At 39.9% G+C, this 22336-nt stretch overlaps 1 protein-coding gene across 1 annotated transcript in view; it reads left to right on the top strand.

Moving 5' to 3' along the window:
- The window catches only part of LOC120916785 (mucin-5AC-like), a 67417-nt gene extending 46745 nt beyond the window's left edge, over positions 1–20672 (top strand). Inside the window, 20 exon segments of the mRNA XM_040327722.1 lie at positions 1–232; positions 235–3984; positions 4932–5233; positions 6418–6592; positions 6686–6933; positions 8922–9105; positions 9190–9532; positions 9724–9902; positions 10005–10074; positions 10151–10260; positions 10345–10376; positions 10470–10647; positions 12526–12630; positions 14557–14597; positions 14709–14834; positions 14917–15015; positions 15103–15231; positions 16527–16566; positions 16886–17009; positions 19325–20672. Of these exon segments, the coding sequence (XP_040183656.1) occupies positions 1–232; positions 235–3984; positions 4932–5233; positions 6418–6592; positions 6686–6933; positions 8922–9105; positions 9190–9532; positions 9724–9902; positions 10005–10074; positions 10151–10260; positions 10345–10376; positions 10470–10647; positions 12526–12630; positions 14557–14597; positions 14709–14834; positions 14917–15015; positions 15103–15231; positions 16527–16566; positions 16886–17009; positions 19325–20087 (7230 nt within the window). The 3' untranslated portion in view covers positions 20088–20672.
- Positions 20673–22336: the final 1664 nt, after the last annotated feature.

The raw sequence follows: 22336 nt of genomic DNA, 5'->3' as shown, positions 1-22336 counted from the left end.
AAATCCACCTCCCATGGATCTATTTCTGTTAAAACCACTAAAATGTCTACAGATTCAGGGGAAGTTACATCTGAGCACAAGTCCACATCAAGTAAGCCTATAACAACAAAGACTACATCTCATAAAGTAAGCACTGCATCCCACAGATCAACTACAGAACCTGAACATGAAAAATCCACCTCCCATAGACCAATTTCTATTAAAACCACTAAAATGTCTACAGAATCTGGGAAGTGACTTCTGCTCACAAGTCTACATCTGTGAAGCCTATTACAACCAAGGCAACATCTCATAAAGTAAGCACTGCATCCCATAAATCAACTACAGAATCTGAACATGAAAAATCCACTTCCCATGGACCAATTTCTTTGAAAACCACTAAAACATCTACAGAATCTGGTGAAGTGACATCTGCCCACAGGTCTACATCAAGCAAGCCTATAACAACCACAGCTACATCTCATAAATTAAGCACTGCATCTCCCAAATCAACTACAGAATCCGAAGGTAAAAAATCCACCTCCCATGGATCTATTTCTGTTAAAACCACTAAAATGTCTACAGATTCAGGGGAAGTTACATCTGAGCACAAGTCCACATCAAGTAAGCCTATAACAACAAAGACTACATCTCATAAAGTAAGCACTGCATCCCACAGATCAACTACAGAACCTGAACATGAAAAATCCACCTCCCATAGATCAATTTCTATTAAAACCACTAAAATGTCTACAGAATCTGGGGAAGTGACTTCTGCTCACAAGTCTACATCTGTGAAGCCTATTACAACCAAGGCAACATCTCATAAAGTAAGCACTGCATCCCATAAATCAACTACAGAATCTGAACATGAAAACCCCACTTCCCATGGACCAATTTCTTTGAAAACCACTAAAATGTCTACAGAATCTGGGGAAGTGACTTCTGCTCACGAGTCTACATCTGTGAAGCCTATTACAACCAAGGCAACATCTCATAAAGTAAGCACCGCATCCCATGAATCAACTACAGAATCTGAACATGAAAAATCAACTTCCCATGGACCAATTTCTTTGAAAACCACTAAAACATCTACAGAATCTGGTGAAGTGACATCTGCCCACAGGTCTACATCAAGCAAGCCTATAACAACCACAGCTACATCTCATAAATTAAGCACTGCATCTCCCAAATCAACTACAGAATCCGAAGGTAAAAAATCCACCTCCCATGGATCTATTTCTGTTAAAACCACTAAAATGTCTACAGATTCAGGGGAAGTTACATCTGAGCACAAGTCCACATCAAGTAAGCTTATAACAACAAAGACTACATCTCATAAAGTAAGCACTGCATCCCATAAATCAACTACAGAATCTGAACATGAAAAATCCACTTCCCATGAACCAATTTCTTTGAAAACCACTAAAATGTCTACAGAATCTGGGGAAGTGACTTCTGCTCACAAGTCTACATCTGTGAAGCCTATTACAACCAAGGCAACATCTCATAAAGTAAGCACTGCAGCCCATAAATCAACTACAGAATCTGAACATGAAAAATTCACTTCCCATGGACCAATTTCTTTGAAAACCACTAAAACATCTACAGAATCTGGTGAAGTGACATCTGCCCGCAGGTCTACATCAAGCAAGCCTATAACAACCACAGCTACATCTCATAAATTAAGCACTGCATCTCCCAAATCAACTACAGAATCCGAAGGTAAAAAATCCACCTCCCATGGATCTATTTCTGTTAAAACCACTAAAATGTCTACAGATTCAGGGGAAGTTACATCTGAGCACAAGTCCACATCAAGTAAGCCTATAACAACAACGACTACATCTCATAAAGTAAGCACTGCATCCCACAGATCAACTACAGAACCTGAACATGAAAAATCCACCTCCCATAGACCAATTTCTATTAAAACCACTAAAATGTCTACAGAATCTGGGGAAGTGACTTCTGCTCACAAGTCTACATCTGTGAAGCCTATTACAACCAAGGCAACATCTCATAAAGTAAGCACTGCATCCCATAAATCAACTACAGAATCTGAACATGAAAAGTCCACTTCCCATGGACAAATTTCTTTGAAAACCACTAAAATGTCTACAGAATCTGGGGAAGTGACATCTGAGCACAAGTCCACATCAAGTAAGCCTATAACAACAAAGACTACATCTCATAAAGTAAGCACTGCATCCTATAAATCAACTACAGAATCTGAACATGAAAAATCTACTTCCCATGGACCAATTTCTTTGAAAACCACTAAAATGTCTACAGAATCTGGGGAAGTGACTTCTGCTCACAAGTCTACATCTGTGAAGCCTATTACAACCAAGGCAACATCTCATAAAGTAAGCACTGCATCCCATGAATCAACTACAGAATCTGAACATGAAAAATCCACTTCCCATGGACCAATTTCTTTGAAAACCACTAAAACATCTACAGAAACTGATGAAGTGACATCTGCCCACAGGTCTACATCAAGTAAGCCTATAACAACCACAGCTACATCTCATAAAGTAAGCACTGCATCTCCCAAATCAACTACAGAATCCGAAGGTAAAAAATCCACCTCCCATGGATCAATTTCTGTTAAAACCACTAAAATTTCTACAGATTCTGGGGAAGTTACATCTGAGCACAAGTACACATCAAGTAAGCCTATAACAACAAAGACTACATCTCATAAAGTAAGCACTGCATCCCACAGATCAACTACAGAACCTGAACATGAAAAATCCACCTCCCATAGACCAATTTCTAATAAAACTACTAAAATGTCTACAGAATCTTTGGAAGTGACTTCTGCTCACAAGTCTACATCTATGAAGCCTATTACAACCAAGGCAACCTCTCATAAAGTAAGCACTGCATCCCATAAATCAACTACAGAATCTGAACATGAAAAATCCACTTCCCATGGACCAATTTCTTTGAAAACCACTAAAATGTCTACAGAATCTGGGGAAGTGACTTCTGCTCACAAGTCTACATCTGTGAAGCCTATTACAACCAAGGCAACATCTCATAAAGTAAGCACCGCATCTCATGAATCAACTACAGAATCTGAACATGAAAAATCCACTTCCAATGGACCAATTTCTTTGAAAACCACTAAAACATCTACAGAATCTGGTGAAGTGACATCTGCCCACAGGTCTACATCAAGCAAGCATATAACAACCACAGCTATATCTCATAAAGTAAGCACTGCATCTCCCCAATCAACTACAGAATCCGAAGGTAAAAAATCCACCTCCCATGGATCAATTTTGGTTAAAACCACTAAAATGTCTACAGAATCTGGGGAAGTGACTTCTGCTCACAAGTCTACATCTGTGAAGCCTGTTACAACCAAGGCAACATCTCATAAAGTAAGCACTGCATCCCATAAATCAACTACAGAATCTGAACATGAAAAATCCACTTCCCATGGACCAATTTCTTTGAAAACCACCAAAACATCTACAGAATCTGGTGAAGTGACATCTGCTCACTGGCCTACATCAAATAAGCCTATAACAACCAAAGCTACATCTCATAAAGTAAGCACTGCATCTCCCCAATCAACTACAGAATCCGAAGGTAAAAAATCTACCTCCCATGGATCAATTTCTGTTAAAACTACTAAAATGTCTACAGATTCAGGAGAAGTTACATCTGAGCACAAGTCCACATCAAGTAAGCCTATAACAACAAAGACTACATCTGCGTCCCACAGATCAACTACAGAATCTGAAGTTAAAATATCCACCTCCCATAGACCAATTTCTATTAAAACCACTGAGAACACAGCAGCGACCACCAGGGAAACATTCAGTTCTCAACAACCTATGTCAACTAAACAATCAACTTTATCTACATTTGGAAGTCATAGCACTGAAAGCACTGTTTCCAAGACATCAAGACCAGTTACAGCAGGCACGGAATCATTTTCTACCACCAGGTGTATGTGCAATTTTAACGGAACTATAGTTTCTCCTGGTAAGTATTTTTTTTAGTTTGTACAAACATTTGAATTTAAGTGTCACTATTCCAATTCTACATGTTTTCAAAAAGATGTATATAATCAATGTATGGACTAGAACCAAAATCCCAAGTCTTAGGAACAATATAATATGAATGAGAGTTTTCTTTTACAAATGAGATTGTGGCAAGTTAACCAGAAGCATTTAAAAATAGCTGTGAAAATTAGACATGTACTGAGAGATAAAGCTGAAGTGGTGGAGTACAATTAACAGTGTATATACTGTAGGCTTCATGAAGGAAAAAATGTAAATGTCATAGCAGTTAGTGTTAAAAAAAATTGAAAATTTACAGGAACTTATAAGGTACAGGGTTAATGAGATACTACTTAGTTCATTTTCACACAGTTTACACACAGCTTTCTCTATCATTGTTGTGAGAATTCATTGATTTTAACGGGGAACTTCTTGCTCAAATGGCAAGAGACCGGCAAGGAGGGGAGGAGATGACTAATTCTTCACCAGATGCATTGGTAATTGTTCTCCCACCAAATCTATAATATTTAAGTCAAAGTGGTTCTAAAGGCTCAAGTTTTTTTTTTTTACCTTAAAAAGGTAAAACACCTTCTCTGTGCAGCAGTCCCTCCAGGTCCTGATAGAAATTCTGGTCCTGATAGAAATTTGCCTGCTGGTCCTGATAGAAATTCAGTATCCTTGTAATCTCCAGTGTACTGAACCTAAACAATGCTGTCAACCTTCCCAGCTATCTTTTGTGAATTAAACAACCCTTGCCCTTTCCTTCATTGTAATGTGGATGTGGAAATTGGGATATGTTTGTAGTCTTTCTCCAAGGTGATACATTTTATTGGTTGTTCACATTGCCTAGCAAAAGAGTATGTATTGCTGCATTGTAGCCTTCCTGACCTTTAGTTATTGTTGTTCTAAATATTATTTGTTTGTTTTCAGGTAATGTTCTATATAACACAACAGACAATGAAGGCTGGTGCTTCTACGCACGATGCAATGACAAGTGTCAGGTAGAGAGATATAGTGAACCTTGTTCTACTGCACCTACTGTGTCAAGCAGCACCAAAACTGCTAAAACGGTGACTGTTAGCACTGCCACCACTATCACCTCAAAGACAGGAAGCACAACAAAAACACCCACAACAAGCACTAAGACTGCACAGACGAAGACTTCAGCATCAAGTGTCAGCTCAGCGAGCACCCCAACTCCTGGCTGTAGTGCAGTTATGCCTCCAAGAAAGGTAAGGACATATCTAGTTTTCATCTGTAACATCACTTTCATGCAAATGGACATTTTTAAATTATTGTTTATGCAAACCAAAAGTAATAAAATAGGGACCTGCCAATCCAATAGACCTAAAAGCTCTGTACATGCTTCAAGTAGGCATATGTAAGCACTTTATAGAAATACTAGTATGTTAAGTACTACTGGCAATGCATGACTGGTCACACACAGAGAAGACTTGTGATGGTCAGTGCATAATGGAAGACGTCACACATTCATACCTGCACTCAAATTCCATGTTTTGCCTGCTGGGTTGCTACTGCCAGAGCAGGTGAGATTAGTCAAGGTAAACTTGGTGAATACATAGAAAATGTATTCTAGCAATATTGTGTTGATGAGCTTGATTGTGCGCTGGGTCACTTTTGTATTTCTCAGTATACTGCTATTCCCTTGTTCTATTCAGCCTTTAAGGATATTTTCAACTAGCAGGGTTTATATAGCAGGTTTAGCACAATAGCCCATCTCCAGGATGAACAGGGCATCCCACCAAAGAAAAGTGTGATCATTTGCAGCAGGTTCTACTGTTATACCAGGTCAGTTTGGTGGTACTAGTCCAAGAAGGGTATTCCTCTGTTCAGTTGCCCATTATTACAGCACTGACACACAACAAATACTGCAATTAGCACAGGGGTTATTGTAGCTCTTGCTTTCAATTACAGTGCCATCTTTTGTAGCGTGGGCGATGTTAGCTATTTCACTCTGTATCCCTTTGAGCATTGAATAGAAAATATGGCATTCCCTTGCAAGTCAACACTGAATACAACAACCCTTATAATAACTTCACTTCTGTCCTAACTCAACAGCAAAGAACTCCCCCTAATCCTACTGTAACAACAGCAAACATTTTTGTGGAATGACCACAATCTCATATATAGAATTCTTGAAATTAAAGTGGTATTAAAGGTTTGTCTCAGCCAATGAGGAGAGGGAGTCCTGGGAAAGCTGAGACTCCCGAGAACATCGCTGGATCAAGAGAGAGCTGAGTATTGTGGGGGGTTGGGGTGGGGGGAGCAACACACAGAATGTTTTTTCATAGAATGAATGATGGTAAGAAACCTTCAGCCTTTACAATCACTTTAAGATTAAGTTCCTACAAAAGGACAAAATGTGTCCATTGTAATTCTTTTTTTTTCTACACAGGTGAATGAAACCTGGATGATAGATCAATGTACCCATGCTACCTGTATTGGTCAAAACAATATTGTCGTAAACAAAAAAGAGTGTGCACCAGTTAAAAATGTGGTCTGTGCCAACCGTTTAAAGCCCAGGAAAACATTTGATGAGAGTGGCTGCTGCTATCAGAACGAGTGTGATTGTGAGTCCTACAGAGTAGAATTATTTTGCTGCATGTAATGATTTATTTAATTTGCTGTAACATGTGCTAAGTTCTCCTTTTTTATGCCCTTAGGTGTCTGTGGTGGTTGGGGAACATCCCATTATGTCACCTTTGATGGTACCTACTATGCTTTTAATGGACAATGCACATATATCCTTGTTCAGCAAATTACTCCAGTCTTCGACCACTTTCGGGTTTATATCGATAATTTCGCTTGTGACCCAGAAGACCCATCTTGTGTTAAGTCCCTTCGTATTATGTACAATAATGATACGATCGTCCTGACCTCTCAATCTTTGCTCAACCGAATAACAAACAAGGTAATGAATTCCACCTTCTAAATAGATTTGTAGTTTGATAAACTGTAAACCTATCATAGTGATTTGCTGGACATTATGTCATGGCAAAAATAATACATATCTACTTCCATAGCAGGCACTTACGCACCTTCCCGCCCAAGCCAATTTTCAGCTTTCAGCACTGTCGCAATTTGAATGACAATTGCGCGGTCATGCTACACTGTACCCAAATGAAATTTTTATCATTTTGTTCCCACAAATAGAGCTTTCTTTTGGTGGTATTTGATCACCTCTGCGATTTTTATTTTTTGCGCAACAACTAAAAAAAGACCGACATTTTTGAAAAAAAATCAGTTTTTATTTTTTTCTGTAATTTTTTTTTGTAAATAAGTACGTTTTCTTCTTCAATTATGGGCACTGATATGGCAGCACTGATGGGCACCAATGAGGTGGCACTGATGGGCACCGATGAGGTGGCACTGGTGGGCACCGATAGGCGGCACTGATGGGCACCGATAGGCGGCACTGATGGGCACTGATAGGCGGCGCAGGTATGCGACACTGATGGGCACTCATAGGCGGCACTGATGGGCACTCATAGGCGGCACTCATAGGCGCACTGGGCACTCTTTGGCGGCACTGATGGGCACTCATGGACGGCACTGATAGGTGGCACTGATGGGCAATTATGGGTGGCACAGATAGGCACTGGGCATAGATGGGCACTAAGAGGTGGCACTGATGGACACTGGGTGGGCACTGATGGAAATTGGGTGACACTGAGGGGTGGCACTTATGGCATTGCTGGGCATCATTAGTCAGTGCCCATGTTGCCAGTCAGTGCCTATTTGTGTGCACTGATTGTATTCAATTTTTTTTTTTATTTATTGTTTTTTTTTTTTATCAATCTGTGCTCTATTGAGCACCGGGGGGCACCCCCTGGTGGTCCAGTGTGGCGATCTGAGGGGGGGCTGCGCTGATAAACAATCAGCGCGAGCCCCCCCTGTCAGCAGAGCCGCCGATCGGCTCTCCTCTACTCGCGTCTGTCAGACACGAGTGAGGAAGAGCCGATCAACGGCTCTTCCTGTTTACATCGTGATCAGCCGTGATTGGACACGGCTGATCACGTGGTAAAGAGCCTCCGCTGAAGGCTCTTTACCGAGATCGGAGATGCAGTGTGTCAGACTGACACCCCGCATCACCGATCGTGGCGCGCGCCGGCATGAAATCCTGCAGGACATCAATAGACGTCCAGTCAGGATTTCCGACCACTTCCCGGATGTCAATTGACCATTGAACGGGCGGGAAGTGGATATGCAGTATATCTCTCCAATATATACACACAGAAAAATACCTGGTGATGTGCCAAAAATGCACTCTGCTCCTACTTTCTTGTTGTGGGCTGACAGCACATGGCATTTTCATGGTGTTATCTCGGCCCAAGTGTCTTTTGTTAACCTACTGACTCTCTTTCCACTGCCCTCATCTGCACATAGGAACAACTTTTTCTGTAGTGAAGATAGAAAATGGTAGGGCTAATTAGGCTCCTTGAGATAACACTGAAAGTGTGCACAGGACAGAGGACAGCTCTAAATTTCTAACACGATCAACAGTTATTTTTACACAGATATAACAAAATATGGTTTATTTCAAAGACTAAGGCTGGCCATTCAGCAGGAACCGCCTGAGATTCAAACTGTCTACAGGCAGGTTAAATGTACCAAGTTAATCGAGCGATCAACTTGGGTACAACCAGCCTGTTGGATTTTACTTGCAATTATTGTTAGCGGCTGCTATAGCAACTAGCAATAATCACTGTCTTCTCCTGACGGGTATGGCTCGCGCTGTCTATGGCATACATAAAAGATAGCAAATAAGAAATGTTAATTGTTAGAGGTAACATACACTTTGCATTTCAGCCAGTACTTTATTTTAATTTTACGGTTTTGTTACTTATTTCTCACTAACTATTCCCATTTTTACCTAACATTTTTGTATATATGTTACAGATTTACATCAACAATGAAAGAGTATACCCTGCAATCAACAAAAATGGTATAACTATTACATCCTCAGGCATTTTTATGGTAGTGGAGATACCAGAAATTGGAGCATACATGTCCTTCAATGTTCTTAGTTTCACTGTCAGGTTGCCAATCAACAAGTTCTCTGGCAATACTGAAGGTCATTGTGGTAAGTATCCAAAATGTTGGATTTTTTCTGTTTGTGCTGAATTATATAATCATTCATACTAATAAATGCACCTAATTTCAATAGGAAAGTGTTCTAACAGTCGAGCAGATGATTGTATTTTGCCTAACGGACAGCAGGCTTCATCGTGTACTGAGATGGCAGGACATTGGGGAGTACCAAATCAGGACTCGTCATCATGCAGTTCCATCACCACCAGTGCCCCCACTGTTAGTAACCAGCCAACATTATCTTACTCTCCCCTTCGATCCACATACTTTTCCACTCACTCGTCCAGTGTACCTCAAACTCTACCAACTGTAGTTCCATCAACGGAAGTGTTTCTACTTCCATCAACATTTTCCACCTCAGTCCAAACAACAGAGGAACCCTGCAACACCCCTGAAGTCTGCATGGTTATTCTGAGCAGGTGAGCTTTTTTTTACTTTAGGAATAATTGAAGTCATGTAAAGATTTGGGCAACATTTTAAATATGAGGAAACCGTGCAATCAATGAAGACACATTATAACAGTGTAGTTAAAGCCGCATAAGTTATTGTAGTTGACTTTGAAGATTGTGCCACATTAATTTACACTAAAGCCTTTTGGAAATTTCCATAGTGTCTTCAAGGAATGCCATAAAGTAGTACCACCAGAGCCATTCTATCAAGCTTGTGTTAGTGATGGCTGCACCAAAACAGAAGGCGAGGTTTTGTGCTCCAGTTTACAAAGCTATGCTAGGCTTTGTGGAATTGAAGGTGTTTGCATCGACTGGAGAGATAGCACTAATGGCGCATGTCGTAAGTATAAATTCAGTCATAAGAACCAGTTATGCTTTGCATTTAAATTCCTAGTTTCTTGCATATTACACAAATAAAGATAACTTATTTATCTTTATACAGCCAAGAACTGTTCCTCACACCTCATATACAAACCATGTGGGCCTGCTGTAGAACCCACCTGTAACTCAGAGTAAGTGTATTTTTTTGTTGCTTTTTGTTGGGATTTTGTTTTGTTTTTTTGCTCTAACTTCTGTTTTTACTTTTAGGTACAATAATGAATTCTATAACAAGACCACAGATTTCTTAGAAGGATGCTACTGTCCTGAGGGCACTACAAAATTCAACACCATATCAGACAAATGTGTAACCAGTTGCGGTATGTAGTTTTCCATCTAGTTAAAGTATTCAGGATCTAATTGACTGCTCTGCATAGTTATAAATATACTCTTTGTTCATGCAGGATGTACTGGCCCAGATGGAATGCCTAGAGAGGTAAGGAATATAAGAGTTATATAATCGGAAACAAATATGTGGCAGATAAGACTGTGAACAATGTAGTATGTATTGACGTTCATTTACTTGCAGCCGGGAGAAACATGGGAAAGCAACTGTCAGACCTGTATGTGTGATAATGCAACAATGAGTGTGCAGTGTGCAGCAAAATCCTGTCCAATGTCTACTCCTGCATCCTGTACTGAAGAAGGATCTATGCCGGTTTCTGTACTCGACTCATCGAACCCCTGCTGTCATATCACAGAATGCCGTAAGTACAGTGGTGGTTGTAAATTCAAAGCATAGTGAAAATGTACAAGTGACCAGACTACTAAAATTTTTATATTTTCTTTACAAAAAATAAAAGTACTTTCAAACAAGTCCCCAATAACCTCTCTAGCTGCTTATAAGGTAAAGTAAGTATATTTTAAAGAACCTAAAAGTTTACAGCAAAGACTCTAAAGTCAGTTTCAGTCAGTTTGTAATTTCATAGAGATCTGCTTTTAAAGATTAAAAAAAACTGCTGTTTGTTTTACATTAGCAAGGTTGGCACTCTGCCAAGATCTGCTCTCCATTAAAGTATAATTAAACCCATAGGTGTTTGCAGCCTATAGCATTAGGGTGTGCACCCCAAAGCTCAAACACACATGCATGTGTGTGTCTACATGTATTTGGCCCTGGCAATAATCTACCTGCTGGCCCAATGAATGGGAACTGTGTAAAGAATTCTCTTGTGGCAGGTAAGAGGGGGATCTTTTCCCTCTCCCGGCTAGAACACAGAGCAATAATGCTAATGTGCACTAGGTAAATAAGGTGTGCCCAGGCACCCCCTGTGCGCACGCCTTTATGTAAACCCTTACCTTCTAAAGCAATCCATTCAGTTTAAAATTAAAATGAAAGGCATTGTATATGTATATACAATGTATTATTTATAAGTATGAAAAACATCATAAATACCAATGTTTCCCCTTTATTATAAGTGATCACATATTCTCTGTTCTCTGTTGCATAAACAGCTCAAAAAGCTGGGGGAGGAGAAACAGCAGAACAACGATCTTCCCAGTGATTTGTTGTGCAGAGGGGCCATGTCAGCAGAAGTTTGATCATTGGAGGAGAGTAGGCTAAGTTCTAGCACAGTTAGAAAACTGACCAGGGTGCTACCATGCCTAGTGTGGTCAGTTATTAATTGGAAAGCAAAGGGACTGGCAGGAACACCAGGGATTTCACACAAAGGAAGTAATGCTAAGAGAACAGGATATTTTTCATACAAGTACATGGTACAGCAGGCACATATCTGAAATATGAAATGTTGGGTTTACATATTCTCAGTCTAGTGATGAGTGAATCTGCATTGGTTCACTTTGAGATAAACCCCATTAAAGTTTATAGAGGGGGGAATCTTGTTATTCGATTTCACCCATTTGTAGGGCTAATAAGCAAGCAAGCTATTTTTAAACAAAATGCACAGAAAGCTGGGCACTGCCATGGGGTACAAGAATAAGAAAGAATAAAAAGTTGGTTTCCCTACATAGGTCTAACACAAGCTCAACAATATGGCTGCTGTGAGCCCCCCTTCTTAACAGAAGGGTTGGGTTACCCATTTTTTTAAATTATTGACTTTGATAATTGACCAGGTAAAAGGCTCTTAACTACATTATAGTCAGCTGTATATTCCGTCACTGGAAATATATGTGGGGAAGGTTTTGGTTTTATTACCTATATTAGATAGGGGACTTGGCTTTTTATATCTATTGGTACTTTTTGATACATGCTTTAACTTTAATAAATGATGCAGTTAACTCTTTAGGGAGTGTATTTGTCTGTCTCTTTTTCATTTTTCCTATTTGTGTCTTAAATGCATTATAGATTGCTCCCTATTTCTGGTTGCAAACCTTTCAGCTGAAAGTTTTCAATTTGAAAACACAAACTTCATTCCTACTCTTCCTAGAAAAAAAAATGATATCAGTTTGCAGTTTGAAAATTAATAAATGAGGCCTTGTTTTAAAGTGTTTTTAAGAAATATGGACTCCACAGATAAAGTGAAATGGCAGATCCCTATGACAGAATCCCTTTGTTTATGACTAATCTTCCTGTTTCTCCATTACAATGTATAGAGTGAATGATCAGTTGTTCTTCTTCCTGCTAACAGGTTGCAACATCAGTCTGTGTTCCGATGTAAAAGTAGTTTGTGAGCCTGGCTATGAAGCTGTGCTGCAGATGAATGCAGGAGGTTGCTGTCCAGTCTACGAATGTGGTAAGTGATTGTCTCCTTTCTCTAACATGAATATTGAGTTTCCAGTATTATGAAAATAGTCTGTTCAATCCATATTATATGTTCAGTCATTACCTAATTGTGCCCCCAAATATCCCACTGTAGAGCATTCCTCGGCATGTGTTTCCTCCACCATGTTCCTATAGGGAGAAACAGTTTTCACTATTCAGTGTGGCCTATAAAATTCCTAAAGAGGTTGCTGCTGGGAGCTCAGTTTTATGTAGGCATGGTCTACTAAAGACTGTTCACTTTGCAAGGGAAGTTTGCATGTGCATTTTCGCCAGAGCTTAGTGAATTAATTTAATCTCTGCTGGCTTCCATACAGGCAAAGATGGTTTTTCTTTTAATTTTTCTTGCACGTGAGTGGATATTCTTTACAATGTGACATGTCACCACATTCACTAAGCGCTTGGAAAATTCTCACGCAAAGCAAAACTTTACTTGCAAAGTGAACATACTATTTACCTTTAGCAAACCAACCTCAGTGTGCAGACTGGCTCTTTGGTGTCCAGGCAACAACTTTATTTTGCTGCATAAGAAGACAATGGCCTGGATTCACGTAGATCGACGCATCTTTCTGCCGGCGTAGCGCATCTCATATGCGCTACGCCAACGTAACACAGAGAGGCAAGCAGAGTATTCACAAAGCACTTGCTCCCTACGTTGCGCCAGCGTAATGTAAATTATTCGGCGTAAGCCTGCCTAATTCAAAGTAGGTGGACGGTGGGCGTGATCCATTTAAATGAACCGTGACCCCATGCAAATCATGGGCCGAACATCCCGTGGACGCTTCCCAGTGCGCATGCTCAGAATCACGTCGGAACGAACGCCTAAGATACGTCGAATCACTGAACGTAACCTACGCCCAGCCCTATTCACGTAGTACTACGTAAACGACGTAAAATACGACGGCTGTTCCGTTGTCCATACCTTTGCATGGGATGCGCCTCCTATATGTGGAATAACTTTACGCCGGACGTAAACGGCGTATATTACTGCAACGTTCATAAATCGGCGTATCTCAGTCATTTGCATATTCGACACGTAAATCAATGGGGAGCGCCCCTTGCGGCCAGCGTAAATATGCACCCAAGATACGATGGCGTAGGAAACTTACGTCAGTCGGATGAAGCCTAATTTCAGGCGTATCTAGTTCTATGGGTACGGCGCATAGATACGACGGCGCACATTGACACTTACATGTATCTGTAGATACGTCGGCGTAAGTGCTTTGTGAATCCAGGCCTCTGTATGCAAAGAGAGTGACAGGGGGTGTGGATAGGTGGAGCTCTGTTGTTCAGCAGGCAGGAATAACAACCAGTGGAGGGTGGTTCTGGGAAAATTGGGGGCGCGGGCGGGCCCCTCCAGGTCCGCACTTCTTCTATGGGCGGAGCCCTCCAGTGGTCACGGCTCCCCTGGTGCCCGGCGACGTGGCTTTTGTGTTCTTTCTAGGTTCTGGGTCTTTGGCCTCCTGTCCTGATTGACTGAGGTGGGAAGCCAGAAGCTGATGGTGAGTGTTGATTCGCTGGTACTGCAGGGTGGGAGGTGCTCTGCGCCCCGAGGACAACATGAAACAGGCCAATTGGGGCCTCAGGTTTTGGTCATGTGCTTGTGAGGGGGTGATGGACCTGATGGAGACCCGTTGGTTCGGCGCCCTGCACAGTGCACAGCCACACACATAATGCGAGGATTGTGTGGACTGGGGGGACACCACTTGTGGACCGGCCACCACTGATGACAACACTGGATAAGTATTTAAAAGCACACTGGAATATTGGCAGATCAACAGTTATTTTTTTCTTCTTGATGCATTTTAAGGGATAAAGCGTAGGTGTACCTGTATTGGATAGATGTACTAAATATGTTTTGTCCATAACATATACATTTCTTTTGATTATTTCTCCACAGTTCCGAAAGATGTCTGTGTTCATAATGGAACAGAGTACCAGGTAACAAAAACTGTTACCCATCTCCTCTGGATCAGGCTTTGTTGGTTATATTGCTTTCTTTAGATGTACTTTGATCAAATTTTTACTTTATTATGTTTTATCATGTTTTAGCCAGGTGGAATTGTTCCTTCTTCCAACCCCTGTGAAATGTGCATGTGTGATGGCACTATGAATATGACTTCGGAAATGCACAATATAAACTGCACTCCAGTTTTGTGTAGCATCAAATGTGCAGAGGTAAGTCTCAGAGATGTAACATACTCAAGATCCTCCCTGGAAGCTACATTTTAAGTGACAATCCCTGTGTTGTATCCTCTAGGGCTTTACTTACCAAAAAGTTCCTGGACAATGTTGTGGAACCTGTGTACAGACTCAGTGTATCATGGATCTTCCTGATAACTCCACTTACCTACTTAATGTAAGTGCTGTCGATTTTAGGCTATGCAAAACTTGTCAGATCTACTGAGGATTTTTTTGCCTACACATTTGTTTGTGCTTTTCTTAGCCTGGAAAAACCTGGTCACATCCTGGAGATAACTGTACAGAGTATGAATGTGTGAAAAATAAAGGCAAATTATTGAGTGTGGCATCCAAAAGATCATGTCCAAAGATCAACCTGGATGACTGTGTACCGGTAAGTATTGACATAGTGACAACTTGTAAGCATTTGACTTATTACCAATGCAGACTATTCACTTAGCAAAGTGAGGCTGTGTTCACTTCAATTATCCATTCATGTGCAACCAAAATCTTTTTTTATTTCCCTTGCACTTGATTGAGCATTTAAAGTGAACACAGTTTCATCTTGCTTCATTTTGCTAAGTGCACAACCTCTACTCTTTAGGTAAATCAATCCCATTAACATAAAGTAAACCTTCAGCTAATTATCATTCAGTTTGACACATATTTATCAATTATTCAATTAATAGTCACAAAAGTAAGGCTTGTCATACATTATTAACTTGCTTGTACAATTTTCCTTAAGATTTACCAAAACTATATAATATGAGGTCAAATCTAAACGCTTTCAATTGGTATGCAATCAGGCAGGCCCTTGTACTACATAGCTGAAGGTAGATCTATAGGACATTGAAAAATGGTCAAGAAAATGGCATAATGTATGGCCAGCTTAACTTTTCTATTCAGTTTAAACATAACTGATAAATATCTACCCGATTACCTACAGTATGTTTTTTGCAGAACAATCTTTTATCCAGTCACCATCCAGTTCTTTATATATTTTGCCATTGAGTTCTGTAAATTTACAGAATATTTATTACATACAATAAATAATTTGTATTCATTCATTCACCATCTATTTTTATATATATATATATATATATATATATATATATATATATATATATATATATATATATATATATATATATTTAGGAGGTGGGTGGAAAATTGTCATCTGAACAGTGACTGCATCCACTCAGATGTAGTCGCTGTTCAGTTTTATACAGTTGATGGCAGCAGTGATTTCTCCATCCACAGTGCTTAGGCAGGCCATAAATAATGCAATAATTGCGTGATTCTCCCATCAACACAGTCAGTGTTGATGGGTGACTATGTCCCATGGAAATGTTGTGTTTTCCCAGGCTGAGGGGGGGGGGAGTGCAGGAAGCCGCCCCTGCCATAAGAACATAGTGATCGTTGCTAGCAGCTTTAGCCATTGGCAGTAATTGCATGTAAGAATCTGACATGCTGGTTATTCCCAAGTCGATCAATGGATCAACTTGGGTACAATCAGCCTGCCCATAGATGGTTGGAATCTTGGCTTGTCCCTGCTGAACCGGCTGAGATTTGACCATCTATGGACAGCATAATTGAGAATGGAAAGATTTATCTGTGTATTGCTAGCCTAACAATAAACACAATAATAATCCATAAGCTCCAATACTACTATCATATCTCTCTTTTCAGGGAACAATTGGGAAAGACAGTAAAGGATGTTGCCTAACTTGTAAGTATTTCATCTGGCTCTATTCAATATTAGGGTGTTTCAAGACATACATTTTATCAATGGTTTACAAAATGCACATTTGTAAAGAGATGCCATACAAATCATAAAAATAAAAGAATTTGGTGTATTTTGTTACTTTTTTTATGAACAAGAAGAAACTCATTTGAAATTATTTGAATGTGGTGATTATCAACAAATAATGTATTTCTAGTGTATCAATTATTTCTTTAGAATGTCAGACAGGAAAAACACAAATGGAAAGAATCGTCATGACAATAAATAAACATTTACATTCAGATTTCACTGTTATTTCATCCAGGTGTCCAAGAAAGAACCAAGTGTCAGAAGGGAAAAACTGAGGAGATCATCCTTCAGAATGGCTGCAAGTCTCTGAAGCCTGTAAAGATGTCCTATTGCAAAGGGAGGTGTGAAAGCTACTCCTGGTATGTTGATTGCTAATGAGTAGTAAGGTACTGCTGTGTATAATTAAAATATAATTAAAGGCAAATTTGTCCTGTTTACCATTATCACTGAGCACTGAGAGTGAAAGTAAAGTGTTGTTCCCGAAACAGGAAGAGTGGGGATATCTTCCAATGGGGACACTAGTTCTGGTGGCCTAGGTGACAACCAGGGATTCCCTCACTTGAGAAAATCCACTAGAGGAGTTTTCTCTCACTTCCTGTGTTGGCTATGTGGCAGAAAGTGAAGGGCAATCTCCCAATGGGACACAGATGGCAAAAATAAACCTGACGGGGGTCCCTAAAGCCTGGTATACACTAGCAGTTTTTTCTTTTCATGCAACTCAGCTGTACTAGTACAGCAATCTCCCCCACTGAGCTGTTGTTTTCTGCCAAAAAAATGTTGCCCTTTAATTCTAATTTAAGCTCAATCACCAGGCCCTTGCTTATTTACCATGTTTAAAATAAATAGAAAATTAGGTACATTTACCAAGAAAATTGGCAACACAATCACATATAAATCAGGCTGTCTCTCATTTCGAAACGTGCCACATTTTCTGTGTATTTGGAACCCCTGCAGCTGCAATACTTGGCAGCAAACTGCATCAGGTATGCAAAGTTTTTAAACAGAGTTATCACTTGACATGACACAGATTTTCACACAAGTGGTCAGGGGCCGGTTTCATTGTATTAAAGTGCTACTGTAGAGCAATAAAAAGAGAAATTATTAATCATAATTTCTAATTATAATGAAAGTACCCCATAATCTGTCTCATTGCTCCTGTATAGCAATGCTTTGCTGTGCAACAGAATTGGTTAATTTCCCCTGATTGTTCCTATGCACTTATAAACACTGTTGCCTATATATACCTCTTTTGCCAATGGTTTTGTTATTGTCCTCCCATGTTATAAGACTAAGGCCTCGTACACACGACCGTTTTCCTCGTCAGAATCCATCAAGAAACTTGGTGGCAGAGCTTTTTTGCAGAGGAAAATGGTCGTGTGTATGTTTTTCATCGAGAAAACTGTTGAGGAACTAGACGAGAAAAAAAAGTTCTCTTTTTCCTCAACGGGAGTCTCAATTTCCTCGTCGTGTTCCTCGTCGGGCTGGTTTTTGACGAGAAAATGCTCAGAATAAAGTATGAGACGGGAGCGCACCTTTGGTAAAAGTAGCGTTTGTAATGGAGATAGCACATTTGTCACGCTGTAACTGTATGAAAAGTGCAAATCGTCTCTTACCAAACTTTTACTTAACACGCAGTAACATGAGATTAGCAAAAGCAGCCCCAAGGGTTGTGACAGTGGAATTGAACTTCCCCAGCCGTTGTATGTGTTGTACGTCACCGCGTTTGAGAACGAGGAGATTTGGTCTTGACAGTGTGTACGCAAAGAAAGCTTGTCAAGTTTCTCTACAAGCCTGACAAGAAACTCGTAGAGGAAAACGATGTTTCATTTACCATGAGTTCCTCGGTCGTGTGTACGAGGCCTGAGGCTCCAACTGCTGTTGTTCATGTGATTCATGCTCCACCCCCTACGAGATACTTGAAACCTCTCTTAACACGGGTTATTGCAAAAAAATCATCCTATCTTCAAAAATACATGAAATTGATGACTGCCTGAGCTTTCTTTTGTTTTTGTTTTTATGACAGTTGCATCTGTATAAATTGGAAGCTTTTATTTTAGAAAATCACTGAGGCCAAATTAAATATTACTTAAGTCTGTACATGAGCTGATTACATTAAAGCATGGATGAACCCTGAAAGCATACATGTAATATAGTGCAGCCTACGGTTCTTAAATGGAGTGCCTGCATTTGTTTTTACCTTTTCAGTCTAAGAACAATTGCAGCAAGTACACATCCTGGGAGTTTAAAAGAAAGCAAAAAGGGCTGTAGCTTTATTTTGTAAGCTGCTGTTCACATTAACCCACCATATAATGTAAATGAACAAAGACAGACATGTTTGAAGTTCAGTCTGTGTGACTACCATGGCTGCCTCTTTTGATACAGTGGAGAAATAATGCATAATAATGAATTTAAAGTCAAGAGCGCTTTAAATTTGATTGTCTTGTATGTGCTCGAAGGTTTGCCTAATCATATGACCATTGTGATTGGCTCCTGATCTTTATTATAAGCTGAGAGCTGTCTTTGACAGTTCAGTCTCTTAGCTGGGAGCACGCAGTGAGCACCCAGTTGTGCCGGGCGAGCACAGTGGGTACCCAGTTAAGTCACATTTGGTTTAATGGCTGGACAACACCATGAGAATAAATGAATGCTAAATACATATTTTGTTTATTTTCAGGTACTCAGCAAAATCCAAATCTATAAAGCACAAATGTAGCTGTTGTCGGGAGACAGAAACAGAAATAGTAACCATTGAATTAGGCTGTCCAAATGGTAATATAATCAAATACAGCTTTGTTGATATCAAGAAGTGTTCCTGTGCTGACTCAGTTTGCAGTAAAGAAGAAGATGGAAAAACTCCTTATGTGACAAACTCTATACCTCAAACCACTGTAAAAGTAAAGAAGAATACAAAGCCGACCAAGGACAGCAAAGGTCAACAAACAGAGAGCAAAGAATCAGGATCAGAGTCTATCGAAAATAAAGAGCCTGACACTAGCTCAGAGGAGACAAATAAGTCTAAGCCAACATCGCAGCCTGGTGGGAAACAGGTAACAAAGCAAGTCCCCCAGAGCACAAAGAAAGGTCCAAATACATCAACGAAATCCACAGAAATGTTGAAGAAAAGCAACATGCCAGGAATTGGAGAAGTTCCTTATGTGACAAACTCTATACCTCAAACCACTGTAAAAGTAAAGAAGGCTACAAAGCCGACCAAGGACAGCAAAGGTCAACAAAGAGAGAGCAAAGAATCAGGATCAGAGTCTATTGAAAATAAAGAGCCTGACACTAGCTCAGAGGAGACAAATAAGTCTAAGCCAATATCACAGCCAGGTGGGAAACAGGTGACAAAGCAAGTCCCCCAGAGCACAAAGAAAGGTCCAAATACATCAACGAAATCCACAGAAGTGTTGAGGAAAATCATATGGGAAAATAAGTAATAATAATTAGTACTTGATCACCTAATCAAAAACAAGCAAAATATACAAAAATGTTTCCAACTGTAAAGTGTGGTTAAACCCAGGCACAAAAGATATTGGGGTTTGCCAGTCCTTAGATGTGTTTTTTTTTTCTTTATGTTTACCTGCTGTTACTGAAAATAACCAAAGGTGGCTCCACTGCAAATGTGGAGGGAGCTATTGTTGTCCTCAAGGCTGGACATCAAACATGTCATAATTCATCTCCATTATATGGTGGATGAGGAAGTTAGTAGTTATTATAGAAAAAAAAAGGATTCTTCTTTATGTTTTCAGTTAAGGTTAGAGGAATGACACGAGGCATTGCATTTTTGGACTTGCTGAAAATATTCTAAGGACTGATAAGCTGCAATATATTACAATTTTGTTCTTGGGTTTAGTTATTTAATTACTGTATATAATCAATGTAATTAAACTTTATGACTAAACTTATTGTGCTTAAATTATGGCGTGCTGGGTGAGATTTCTTTGTGAACAATGATTTCTGTACTCAAAATGTCGTAATTTTTATTTATAACGTTGATTAATAAACTTATTTTGAGCAAGTTACCCTATTGTTTTTTTATTTTATGAAGGTCAGGTGTAATTTGTATTTATGATACATCTGTTCTTAGGAGCCACTTGAATACTCTTTTTTGCTTTATCTCTTTAGCAAGGCACGCAGTATTTTCCACAGCCATGCACCCACTTAGGCTAATTTCTTGAATAAACAGTCTAGTGGTTTTGGTTGTTTTTGATGTTTTATTTGAGAACTTGGATAGGGAAGGGGATGTGGTGGGATACTCCAGATTCAACTAATTACAGGGAGGACAACTGCTTTAACTTGACTGTGGAATTCCTATTTGCAGCAACATGCACTCTTGAGTAGGGATGAGCCGAACACCCCCGCGTTCGGTTCGCACCAGAACCTTCGAACGGACCGATCGTTCGCGCGAACATTTAGAACCCCATTGACGTCTATGGGACTCGAACGTTCGAATTCAAAAGTGCTAATTTTAAAGCCTACTATGCAAGTTATTGTCGGAAAACGTCTTTGAGAACCCGGGTCTTGCCCAAGGGAACATGTATCAATGGAAAAAAAAGTTTTAAAAATGGTCGTTTTTTCTGGAGCAGCGATTTTAATGATGCTCAAAGTGAAAGAATATCGTACCTGCTGGGTGTCTATAGTATGCCTGTGAGGTTGCACGTGTTTAGAACTGTCCCTGCACAAAATGAGATTACTATAAGAAAAAAGTAATTTAATACTGCTTGTGGCTTTAATGTAATGTTTGGTCCCTGCAATATGGATAATAATCACTGAAAAAAATAGCATGGATTTCCCCGCCCCCACTCCCCCCAGGTCATTAAAAGACCCTTTGGCCCTATATACTTTGAACAGCAGTATACAGGCGGTGCAAACAAGACAGGGACTGTAGGTTTGTTGTTATGTAGAATCTGTTTTGTAATTTTCAACTGGTACTTCTTTAAAGTGTAGCTTCAGCCATAAAATCTTTGTTTAAGTTTTTCTGAAAACATAGAGAAGGGTTATCACCCCTGTAACATTTGTTTTGGTGTCTGTGTGCATCTGTTCAGAAGATTGCACCTCACTTTCTGTCCCAATAACAAATGATTTTTTGCAAATTTGTTTTTTTTTTTTGTGATGTGATAAAGCATCAGTGGACAGGAGACACCTTTTACAGAAGAGAATTTCCCTTCCTAGGTGTAGATTTCCTCTCACTTCCTGTTGTCTCCTTCCGTTTGCAAGTAGGAGTCGTTTGTAAGTTGGATGTTTGAAAGTAGGGGCCTGCCGTATATACTCTGCATACATTTGGGACCTAGGTGTTGGTGTTGCCACAACACTGTAAGCCCTCACAGTTAGTCTTGGTGGGTGCTGGAACGCCCTGCTGTGAAATATTAGATCAAGAATTGTAATTACATGCCCCTGATAAACAGGGGCAGAAAATTTGGGCCTTATGCACTTGCTGGCGGTGCCACAACACTGCAACCCCTCACAGATACTGTAATGGGAGCGCAGCAAAGAGCCACATGCAAAGAATTGCATCAAAACATTTTTATTATACGCCCCTGTTAAACAGGGGCAGAAAAATTGGGCCTTAGGCACTGGTGGCGATTCCCAGAACCAACAATGTTCTTACTAGCTATCAGAAGAAAGATCATTGAGGAGACAAAGGATATTCAGTCAGCATAACAGGACAGTCACTCAGCATCAGCAT

Source organism: Rana temporaria, chromosome 11, assembly GCF_905171775.1.
Source record: "Rana temporaria chromosome 11, aRanTem1.1, whole genome shotgun sequence".
NCBI classification, from domain to species: domain Eukaryota; kingdom Metazoa; phylum Chordata; class Amphibia; order Anura; family Ranidae; genus Rana; species Rana temporaria.
This window is presented reverse-complemented; position numbering and strand designations above follow the sequence as displayed.